The following is an 11,385-nucleotide window of genomic DNA, read 5'->3' as shown; positions in this document are numbered from 1 at the left end:
CCTACCGTACGGCATACTATAGCACGCCGTTTTTCATCATTTTTGAGGATTTGAAAAAAATTAAAATTTTCAAAAAACATGGCCATATAGCCCATCGTTTTTTTTATTAAAAGAAAAAAGAATTAACCTCGTTTTTCATCATTTTTGAACATGGGCTATAGCCCCTACCGTACGGCATACTATAGCACGCCGTTTTTCATCATTTTTGAGGAGTTGAAAAAAAATCTAAATTTCATAAAACATGGGTTATAGCCCATCATTCTTTTTTTTTTTTTTTTTTTTTAACCTCGTTTTTCATCATTTTTGAACATGGGCTATAGCCCCTACCGTATGGCATACTATAGCACGCCGTTTTTCATCATTTTTGAGGATTAAAAAAAAAATCAAAATTTAAAAAACATGGGTTATAGCCCATCGTTTTTTGAATTTTTGAAAAAGAAAATTAACCTCGTTTTTCATCATTTTTGAACATGGGTTTTAGCCCCTACCGTACGGCATACTATAGCACGCCGTTTTTCATCTTTTTTGTGGATTGAAAAAAAAAAAAAAAAATCAAAAAACATGGGTTATAGCCCATCGTTTTTTGAATTTTTGAAAAAAAAAATTACCTCGTTTTTCATCATTTTTGAACATGGGCTATAGCCCCTACCGTACGGCATACTATAGCACGCCGTTTTTCATCATTTTTGAGGATTAAAAAAATAAAAAATAAAATAAAAACATGGGTTATAGCCCATCGTTTTTTGAATTTTTGAAGAAAAAAAAAATAACCTTGTTTTTCATCATTTTTGAACATGGGCTATAGCCCCTACCGTACGGCATACTATAGCACGCTGTTTTTCATAATTTTTGAGGATTTGAAAAAATATCAAAAAATCAAAAAACAATGGGCTATAACCCATGTTTTTTTTTTGTTTTTTGTTTTCAAATCCTCAAAAATGATGAAAAACTGCGTGCTATAGTATGCTGTACGGTATGGGCTATAGCCCATGTTCAAAAACGATGAAAAACGAGGTTAATCTTTTTTTCAAAATTTCAAAAAACGATGGGCTATAACCCATGTTTTTTTTAATTTTGATTTTTTTTCAAATCCTCAAAAATGATGAAAAACGGCGTGCTATAGACAGTATGCCGTACGGTAGGGGCTATAGCCCATGTTCAAAAATGATGAAAAACGAGGTTAATTTTTTTTTTTAATTTTCAAAAAACGATGGGCTATAACCAATGTTTTTTGAAATTTTGAATTTTTTTCAAATCCTCAAAAATGATGAAAAACGGCGTGCTATAGTATGCCATACGGTAGGGGCTATAGCCCATGTTAAAAAATGATGAAAAACGAGGTTACATTTTTTTTTCAAAATTTAAAAAAACGATGGGCTATTACCCATGTTTTTTGAAATTTTGAAATTTTTTCAAAACCTCAAAAATGATGAAAAACGGCGTGCTATAGTATGCCGTACGGTAGGGGCTATAGCCCATGTTCAAAAATGATGAAAAACGAGGTTAAATTTTTTTTTCAAAATTTCTAAAAACGATGGGCTATAACCCATGTTTTTTGAAATTTTGAATTTTTTTCAAATCCTCAAATGATGAAAAACGGCGTGCTATAGTATGCCGTACGGTAGGGGCTATAGCCCATGTTACAAAATGATGAAAAACGAGGTTTAAAAAAAAATTCAAAATTTCAAAAAACGATGGGCTATAACCCATGTTTTTTGAAATTTTGAATTTTTTTCAAATCCTCAAATGATGAAAAACGGCGTACTATAGTATGCCGTACGGTAGGGGCTATAGCCCATGTTCAAAAATGATGAAAAACTAGGTTAATCCTTTTTTTCAAAATTTAAAAAAACGAAGGGCTATAACCCATGTTTTTTTTTTGTTTTGTTTTTTTCAAATCCTCAAAAATTATGAAAAACTGCGTGCTATAGTATGCTGTACGGTATGGGCTATAGCCCATGTTCAAAAACGATGAAAAACGAGGTTAATCTTTTTTTCAAAATTTCAAAAAACGATGGGCTATAACCCATGTTTTTTTAAATTTTGATTTTTTTTCAAATCCTCAAAAATGATGAAAAACGGCGTGCTATAGACAGTATGCCGTACGGTAGGGGCTATAGCCCATGTTCAAAAATGATGAAAAACAAGGTTAATTTTTTTTTTTAATTTTCAAAAAACGATGGGCTATAACCAATGTTTTTTGAAATTTTGAATTTTTTTCAAATCCTCAAAAATGATGAAAAACGGCGTGCTATAGTATGCCGTACGGTAGGGGCTATAGCCCATGTTCAAAAATGATGAAAAACGAGGTTACATTTTTTTTTCAAAATTTAAAAAAACGATGGGCTATTACCCATGTTTTTTGAAATTTTGAATTTTTTTCAAAACCTCAAAAATGATGAAAAACGGCGTGCTATAGTATGCCGTACGGTAGGGGCTATAGCCCATGTTCAAAAATGATGAAAAACGAGGTTAAAAAAAAAAATCAAAATTTCAAAAAACGATGGGCTATAACCCATGTTTTTTGAAATTTTGAATTTTTTTCAAATCCTCAAATGATGAAAAACGGCGTGCTATAGTATGCCGTACGGTAGGGGCTATAGCCCATGTTACAAAATGATGAAAAACGAGGTTAAATTTTTTTTTTCAAAATTTCAAAAAACGATGGGCTATAACCCATGTTTTTTGAAATTTTGAATTTTTTTCAAATCCTCAAATGATGAAAAACGGCGTACTATAGTATGCCGTACGGTAGGGGCTATAGCCCATGTTCAAAAATGATGAAAAACTAGGTTAATCCTTTTTTTCAAAATTTCAAAAAACGAAGGGCTATAACCCATGTTTTTTTAAATTTTGAATTTTTTTCAAATCCTCAAAAATTATGAAAAATGATGAAAAACGGCGTGCTATAGTATACGGTACGGTAGGGGCTATAGCCCATGTTCAAAAATGATGAAAAACGAGGTTATTTTTTTTTTTTTTAAATTCAAAAAACGATGGGCTATAACCCATGTTTTTTGAAATTTTGATTTTTTTTTTAAATCCTCAAAAATGATGAAAAACTAGAAAAAGTGCCCTTCTGGGCACAGGTCTCCACCAGGATTCTTCCTCAGACTAGTGGGAATATGCGTGCACAGTTTCATCGCAATGGGACGCTGCGTTGAGGAGTTGTGGCGATTTGTACAAAGCAGGCTACTCCTGAAAACTGTAGGAGGCAATCGTGGCCAATCAGGATGGAATATGAGAAATCAAACAAACCTGTCTTGATCACATGACTATGGAGATCATGTGTACCGATTTGCGTGAAATTTGGATAAAATCTGAAGGAGTAATAATAGAAAATGTGTTTTACATATGTCGGCCTCCTGGTGGCGCTATAAAGAGCAGATGTGAAAAATTCCAGACAAAGGTTTTTCCTTGGCCTCTAGGGAGTTGGCATACAAAGTTATCCAGATCCGTGCAGTTAGAGGTAAAAACACTTTTCGGCCAGTTATAGCGCCACCTTGAGGCTGAGTTGAAATTGTTCATGTGGCATTTCGTCCTCGGCCTAGTGGGAATGTTGGTGCACAATTTCAGGGAAATCACGCAATGTGTTCATGATTTGCAGCATTTTGTTTGAAACTGAGCACTCCTGTGAACTTTGGAAGCCAATGTTAACCAATCAGGATGGAGTGTGAGAAATCTGAAAGACCCGTTTCGTTGAATGGCTCTAGAGAGACTGTGTACCAATTTGCGTGATGTTTGGATAAAATCTGTAGGTGTACTGTGCAAAAACTTGTTTTGCACAAAGCGGCCTCCTGGTGGCGCTATAACAGGCTGTTCTGGAAAGTTTGGGGCAGAGGTTCATCGTTGGCATCCAGGGAGTGTGTGTGCAAAATTTGGCATCGACCGGGTTAACAGTGGCCGAGATTAGCTGCTCACGGACACACGGACGGACGGACACACGGACGGACGGACGGACGGACGGACGGACACACGGACGGACGGAGTGCAAAACATACTCTCCCCCCATGCCTTCGGCCTGGTGGAGACAATGAGGAAGAATTCTCAAAGAGGAAGGTGGCCATGGGGATATAAATCTGTGAAAGAAATCAGGACATAAAGCCAAAGGACAAGAAATATTGTGTCTGGGTAGGTGCACGGAATGATTGATTGTTTCTTTATTTAAGTGTCATGCTTCTGAAGAAGAAGTCTCCAGAGTCTTGCTCAAGGACATTTTGACACTAACTCTGGGGGAGCCCAGGATCGAACCATCCGGCTGCTCTACCGGCCACTCGACCCCCTGAGCCAGATCCCGCCAACCCTGGTTAACCTAGTTTTAGATGGCCTTGCACAGACTTGCCTAATTGTAGCATGTGCACACACATATACTGTACATTCATTGTGACTACATGCTATGAGACCTCTAGCCTTGAGTGTGTGAGTGTGTGAGAGAGAGAGACTGTACGACATGCATTTGCATCTGGGTTCTATTTCTTCCTTGTGTTTATATTAGATCTGCTACATCTGTTCCTCAGATTGAAGTTCATGTATTTTTGTTTATATATTTATTTGTTATATTTATTAATGAAATGTGTGTCTGTGTTCCTGCAGAATTATGAATGTGTTAAATAAATTATATATGTTTGTTTATTCCTTTGTGGATTTTGCTAAATTGTATAGCCTACTGTTTCTGCATAGATATAATAGATTCAATATAATTAGCAATGTTTTTACATTACACTGTAACCTGCACAAAATACCAGTATCTTCCTCTTAAGATTATAGAAACAACTGTGACAGGATACAAAGGTAGACCCATATGGAACATATTCTGACATTTTTCCAATATCAGCGACACATGCCAGTTTATTATTGTAATAAATAAGAAATTAGAACAACAAATATCAAGTTCAACCCAGTTGAGTTAAACTTGCGTTGTTTCCCCTTTAACCACATCCACTGTTACGCAACATGCATCGTAACATAGCAACCAGAGGACGCTCAGTGGTTGTTTGGATACCGCTGCTACTGCCATTGAAACAGTGTGGCAGGTTGCATTCAGGCATACCTCAGCACGAGTTGAAGATAAGTTTATGCGCTGTTCAACAGGATATAGCCCATCTGTCGGGAAAACATGAAAAAGCTATGTATATGTGAGATATGTAACTGTGGGTATGTATGTGTCATATTCTTCCTATGCCGATTAATGGCATTCTTTTTTCATTTTTTAGATTTATCATACAGGTAGGTGTTGTCTTGCCTTACAATATGTAGATTGGCAGACAGAACAAATATCAGATTTAGCAGTCCATTATTTCATGCAGGCAAATAGGCTATGTATACATATACGAATTATGATGACATTGGCTGCAAAATGTATATGAAGTGTATGTAAAGGAATAGCTGCTTCTGCTGTGAACATTCAGATTTTACTATTACAGCCATAAAGACACTCCTTGAGCAAAGACTTGCCTTGGTTACCTGTAAATAACAAACTGACAATTGCATGCCTCCCTGGTGAAAATAAGAGAGCACTGCAATTGTTTTTTGTTGTTGTTTATGTTTAAACAGCATTGATATAGCCTTGGATCTGCTCCCAAAACCTGACAGTGGGCGACATGCCTTCAGTGATACAGAAGACACAAGACACACATATCAGTAACAGTTTTTTCTGTTCTTTTTCTCTTCACCAGCCGTCACCGCTGCGCCCACAAGCCTACTGCTATATATGAGAAGGGGAATGCGAGCCCATGTGTGCTGACGGAGTACGTGGACAAATTTCCTGTCTATGGCATCTACAACCCACCCCAGAGCATGAAACCAAAACAAAACCTGGACCATGCCAAGAATAAAGTACCAATGGACGGAGTAACAACATTCAAGTAATTAAGCGCCTCAGCGCCTTCTGACAGGCACGAAACTTGAGATCATGAAACCTGAGATCTGCAATCGTCTGTAATCCCTTCTCTCTCTCTCTCTGGATAGGACAGACTTCATACCCCATGAGATAACACGACGCCCGCATCGCCAGCAAACAGAATATAAGCCTAGTTCGGCGAAGATTGATCTAGAGACAACATACAATCAACACTTCAACCCCTATGATATCCAGCCCTTTGCCCCATTTAAACCCAGAGAGAGAACAGGTGCAATGAAGGGAAAACTAGACACCATCCCCACCTACAAAGGTTATACATTTTTATTAAATGTTGGTTATTCTCACAGGGAAAGGCTGTGGCAAGTGGCACTGACAGACTTTCAGGAAAATTATATATATTCTAGAACTACAGAATCTATCAAATTGGCTTTGACTGTGAGTGGATGAAGTGAGTTTATGTTCTAACAGCTGTTGTGTCCTTTTAAGATGACTACAGACAGTGGGAGACGTGTAGGAGGGAGACGAATAAACCTGATCACATCTATCAGCCTCCTTCGGACAAGTTTGGTGGCACGACCACCTTTCAGGATGATTTTATCCCCAGAATTGTGGCTCCACGGGAGAGCTTTAAACCCTCCAACGCCGTGAAGCCCTCAGAAGTTCCCTTTGATGATGTGACCTCAAACCAGTTGTCTTTCATCCCCCATCCAATTGAGTCGCGCTACATCAGGCCTCCAGACATGTACAAGCCTAGCAGCGAGCCCCTCCTGGACCTCACTACACACCGTCAAGACTTCCAGGGTCTTCGTGGAGAACTACCCCAAAGCTACAAGCCTTGCCCTAACAAGGTACTCTGCTCAATGCTGTGGTTGACATAGCAACAGGTATACACTATACAGTACTTTGATTCTTATAGTCTACTATCCTCCCCTCTCCTCTCCTCTCCTCTCCAGTATTCTGTTAATACACCTTTCCAAGGCAGCACGGAGAACAGGGACAAATTTAAGGTGTGGCCAGTCTCCTTGCCTCAGCTCCATAAGACAGATGAATATGTCAGTCCTATGGAGCACATGGACCTGAGTACCACCACTGCTGCAGACTATGTCAGACACCAAATACAGCCATTTATATCTGCCAGGCCATACTTAACTCCAAAGAGGTCCTCTGCTCCTTTCCAGGTAATTGTGGACCAATCATCAATGTAAAAAACATCACTGAGAAAGTAGTGCTCCATTGTTAAATCTGTGGATGTTTAGTAACTTTGGCTGAGGTTTGGGTTGTATAGCCTTTCCATGATGTAGCTAACTATAAATTGATGATCCACCGGACCACCACACTGTGGAGTCTATAGGGATCAAATCCGCTGCGGTGCATCCGAACACAAGTAGCTGTGTTTGGGGGAGGGAATCCAGGTATCCAGTTTGACATCCGCCATCTATAAGACCAGCATTTACTTTCATTATAAAATTAAAGTTAAATATTTCCAAAATTCACACCCGTGTGAAGTGAGTGGTGCAACTCTGTGTGGGGGTTTCCGGGGGTTCCCTGGAAGTTCCAGACCCACAGGAATGCGGCCTGGGTGCCGGCCCGGTTCCGGCGAGCCACCCCGGGTCAGAAATGGTTGAGAAGTTACAGAGTTACCGTGTGGGGGTCCCTCTACTGTACTGTACTGTACTGTACTGTACTGTACTGTACTGTACTGTACTGTACTGTACTGTACTGTACTGTACTGTACTGTACTGTACTGTACTGTACTGTACTGTAACACCCCAAATTATCATATGTATATAATATATACAGTTAATACAGTGTGTGTGTGTGTGTGTGTGTGTGTGTGTGTGTGTGTGTGTGTGTGTGTGTGTGTGTGTGTGTGTGTGTGTGTGTGTGTGTGTGTGTGTGTGTGTGTGTTTGTGTGTGTGTGTTAGGGCTGTGCAACAGTGACACTTGGTTGTGAAAACCAACCAAACGCTATTTCCGTGCTCGGACAGACCCAGCCAGCCAGGCACCCTGAGACACACATAGCTGTCTATAGGAGTGGTTGCACCACTCAAAAATGTTTACATTTGGCACTGATATAGGTCCAGTGCAGACAAACATTAGCAAAAACCCTTACCTTCGACTGGGCAGCGATAACAAAGTGGTACTGTACTGTACTGTACTGTACTGTACTGTACTGTACTGTACTGTACTGTACTGTACTGTACTGTACTGTACTGTACTGTACTGTACTGTACTGTACTGTACTGTACTGTACTGTACTGGCCCTCCTCCGCTCCGCCTGTGTGTCTGTGTCTGTGTGTGACACTTGGTGGTCAACAAACGCTATAACCCATTTTCCGTGCTCGGACAGACTCAGCCACCCAGCTGCAGGGACAGACCCAGGGACCCAGTGACACACATAGCTGTCTATAGGAGTGGTTGCACCACTCAAAAATGAATGCTGCAACTCAAACTGAAAATGTATACACTGACATAATCATATTTATTCAAATGTGTTTGAGTGCTTAAAGTGTGACTTTTAGATGTTGACTGTAGTGGCATAGGGGAGTAGTTAACTTGTTGTAGTTGTAGTTGTTGAATGTTGATGCCCGAGCGACAATATCACTGTGAAGACAATCTGTGGCGCTTTTGATTTGTTGTCCATTAAGAAAGTCATACAGCATTTACTGTTAGATTTACTCTATGTATATTCTGGAATCATGATCGAAAAGTATCATACACTGATGTTCTCTGTGTGCCTCCAGAACTGCACGACCATGCGTGAAGACTTTCAACCATGGTTGGCACACACAAGACGGCCTCTTGTGAAGATACATGACGAGATGTATAAAGCCAGTGGAAAGATGGAGGATCTCACCACATCCAGGGCAAATATACCAATTACTCTTGACATTTAAAAATAAATGTAGTGTATATATAAAAAGTAACAATGTTCTCTCACTAGTAATCTAATAGAATTGTGTATGAAAACAGTTAAAGGGACACTTCACCCTTTTTGCAAAAAAATATATGTTAATGACGTTTAGAAGCTTTAGATCACTTTCCTGGGGGTATTTATGTGTGTAATATGTGGTTTTAGTTATTTTAGATTGTAGCAGTGAGCCTGTTGTCTCTGATGTCATGGACACTGGTCTCACTACCTTCCTGGACTACAATTCCCATACTTCTTTGGTGCACTGCTCCTCCTTGTGGATAGGGGGAGAGCTGTCTTACTGAGACAACATGTAGTCCAGGAAGGAAGTGAGCCCAGTGTCCATGACATCAGAGACAACAGGCTCACTGCTACAATCTAAAATATCTAAAACCACATATTACACACATAAAGATCTCCAGGAAAGTGTTCTAAAGCTTCTAAACGTCATTAACATAATTTTTTTTGCAAAAAGGGTGAAGTGTCCCTTTAAATCACAGAGAATTTTCGGTTCTGTTCCGTTCTCCTCTCCTCTTCTCTAGGCCCACTATACACCCCATGAACTGAGGCCTAACATCAGCTTCAAGCCAACCAACCAGCCTATGAGAGCAAGTGTTCCAATGGAAGGCTTTACCATGTATCGTACAGCGTTTACTCCAAAGAGGTTCTCCTTACCATACAGCACGCACGCACGCACACACCACATCATCACACACTGACATTTGTCTTTTGACCTTTTGAAGTAAGTGTATCAGGGCTAACTGTAGTTTGTTTATTGTGTGTTGCTTCACAGGGTCACCGTGTGCCCTGCAAGTTATGAGTCACCCCCAGGCTATGTGTTTCAGGAGGCCGATGAGAGGGGACACAAGTACTTCAGGAAGCTTTCGTCCAAGGACAGCAATCAGAATCACGTGGATAGAGTGGTCCCCGTGCAGAAGGAAGTGGCAGTTCTGTAAAAAATAAAATGGGTTATACAAATTACACTCTATTTAATACTCTCTAGTTTGTGACCATGCTCCACTCGAGAGCATCAGAGGGTTCATTTGAGTCTCATGTTTTGTCAGTGCTTCCTGTAAGCACTGACCTGCACTTTCAAATTGACAGTGGATATCATTTTGAGAAAACTTTTTAACAAATATCAATTAAATAATCACTTTTTGACAAATTAACCTTTGACATTCAAATTGGGGTTAATGCACTAAATCAGACCTTTCTTTTGCTTTAAAATTGTTTACAAGTCCACTACTTTCTTTGCAGTAGGTATGTGCCATGTGCAATAAAAATTGTACTTTATCAAGCAACTATTTTTTGTCAATGGTTTGTGACATTTTCATGTATGTGCTGTGACTCAGACTGATGATACCATTTGGGCATTTTAGTAGACTCTCATCAATCGTGACCTTCAAGATCAGAGTAGCATGAACTCTAGTCAACAAATGACAGGGGACGGGGGTGGGGGACTGATCACCCCTTGCAATGTTTTCATAATGTTTGGAAAATGCATGTATAAGCCTGCAAAACATTTAGGCTATGCGAAACAATGAACAATGGGCCACTTCACTTCACCCCTTTTGCAACCATATCTTATTTTAATGATGTTTAGGACAAGAAACACTTTCCTGGGGTTGTGTAATGTGTGTTTTTTGATATTTTAATATTTCAAAGTGGCTGTAATGTCAATTCCTTCCTGGACTGGATGTCTCAGTACCCAAAATCTCAGACACTCACTCACTTATCACTTACACTTGCTCACTCCAGCATGGCATGCTACGGTGAAATTGGTGACCTACTGAAATATGTGACCATCTTGTGGACTTCACATAACTTTCATGGAGGTCTTTAGTTTAAATACGTGGCCTAAATAGTGCTAGATAAAACTCTGCTAATAAACAAACAAACCGCAATGATTTATTACATTATGGGATGTCTACAGCCTGTCACCAATTTCACCGTAACATGACCATGCTGGAGTGACCCAAGTGTGAGTGAGCGAGTGGCCGAGATTTGGGATATTGGAATTCAGCTATCCAGTCAAACTCTAGTCAAACACACAGACTACTGTACAGATATTTTTTCTTAGCCTGGCGTGGTCAGACTCATAGTGAGGATTCACTGACGCTTCCTCCCCGCATATGGCAAATTTTTCTGGCCATATAGGGTACAAATTTCAAATTGTGCTACTGTTATCTACTACAAATACTACCAGTAAGACGCCTGAGCATCCGCCTGGGTGACAGCAGACTGCTGGGCGAGCGCTGGTGCTTTGGAATGGGGGGTCAGATCTAGCCTGGCTAATAAGCCAGACTCAAATCACAGCAATTTTATTTTGCCAACGGCTGATTCGCGTCTGGCTTTAGCCAGGCTACATCCATCTGGCCTTCACAGAAGCCTTGGAGGTGTCAGCTGGTGTTGTGTGAAGCAGTCCCTGGGCCTGTGTGGCAAAGGGGCACCAGGACTTGTTGTATGGTTAAACAACAAAATAAAGTATCAAATAAATAAAAAAAGACAGTCATCCACTTGCAGCATGCTATACACCTTGAAAAGTACAGTCATGACTCTTACTAAACACCAAAACGTTGGCTTGTTTAGTTTACTGATTTACTGTTGAGTGAGA

General features: G+C 39.9%; 1 protein-coding gene across 1 annotated transcript; it reads left to right on the top strand.

Annotated features, from left to right (window-relative positions):
- Nucleotides 1-5,104: 5,104 nt before the first annotated feature.
- On the top strand, nucleotides 5,105-9,805 carry saxo2 (stabilizer of axonemal microtubules 2). Its single transcript, XM_083783510.1, has 8 exons — nucleotides 5,105-5,154; nucleotides 5,676-5,864; nucleotides 5,968-6,170; nucleotides 6,347-6,708; nucleotides 6,814-7,038; nucleotides 8,605-8,727; nucleotides 9,314-9,435; nucleotides 9,565-9,805. The coding sequence occupies exons 1-8, from the start codon at nucleotides 5,117-5,119 to the stop codon at nucleotides 9,725-9,727; spliced, it is 1,425 nt and encodes a 474-aa protein (XP_083639636.1). The 5' UTR covers nucleotides 5,105-5,116; the 3' UTR covers nucleotides 9,728-9,805.
- The last annotated feature ends 1,580 nt before the right edge of the window (nucleotides 9,806-11,385 follow it).

The sequence above is a fragment of the Protomyctophum parallelum genome (genome assembly GCF_964188405.1).
Source record: "Protomyctophum parallelum genome assembly, chromosome: 15".
Lineage (NCBI taxonomy): Eukaryota > Metazoa > Chordata > Actinopteri > Myctophiformes > Myctophidae > Protomyctophum > Protomyctophum parallelum.
This window is presented reverse-complemented; position numbering and strand designations above follow the sequence as displayed.

Coding starts and splice junctions, on each gene's coding strand:
- saxo2 (XM_083783510.1), top strand. CDS start 5,117: ATGAAAAAGCTATGTATATGTGAGATATGTAACTGTGG. Junction 6,709..6,813: donor ACAAGCCTTGCCCTAACAAG/GTACTCTGCTCA, acceptor TCTCCTCTCCAG/TATTCTGTTAATACACCTTT. Junction 8,728..9,313: donor AGGATCTCACCACATCCAGG/GCAAATATACCA, acceptor CCTCTTCTCTAG/GCCCACTATACACCCCATGA.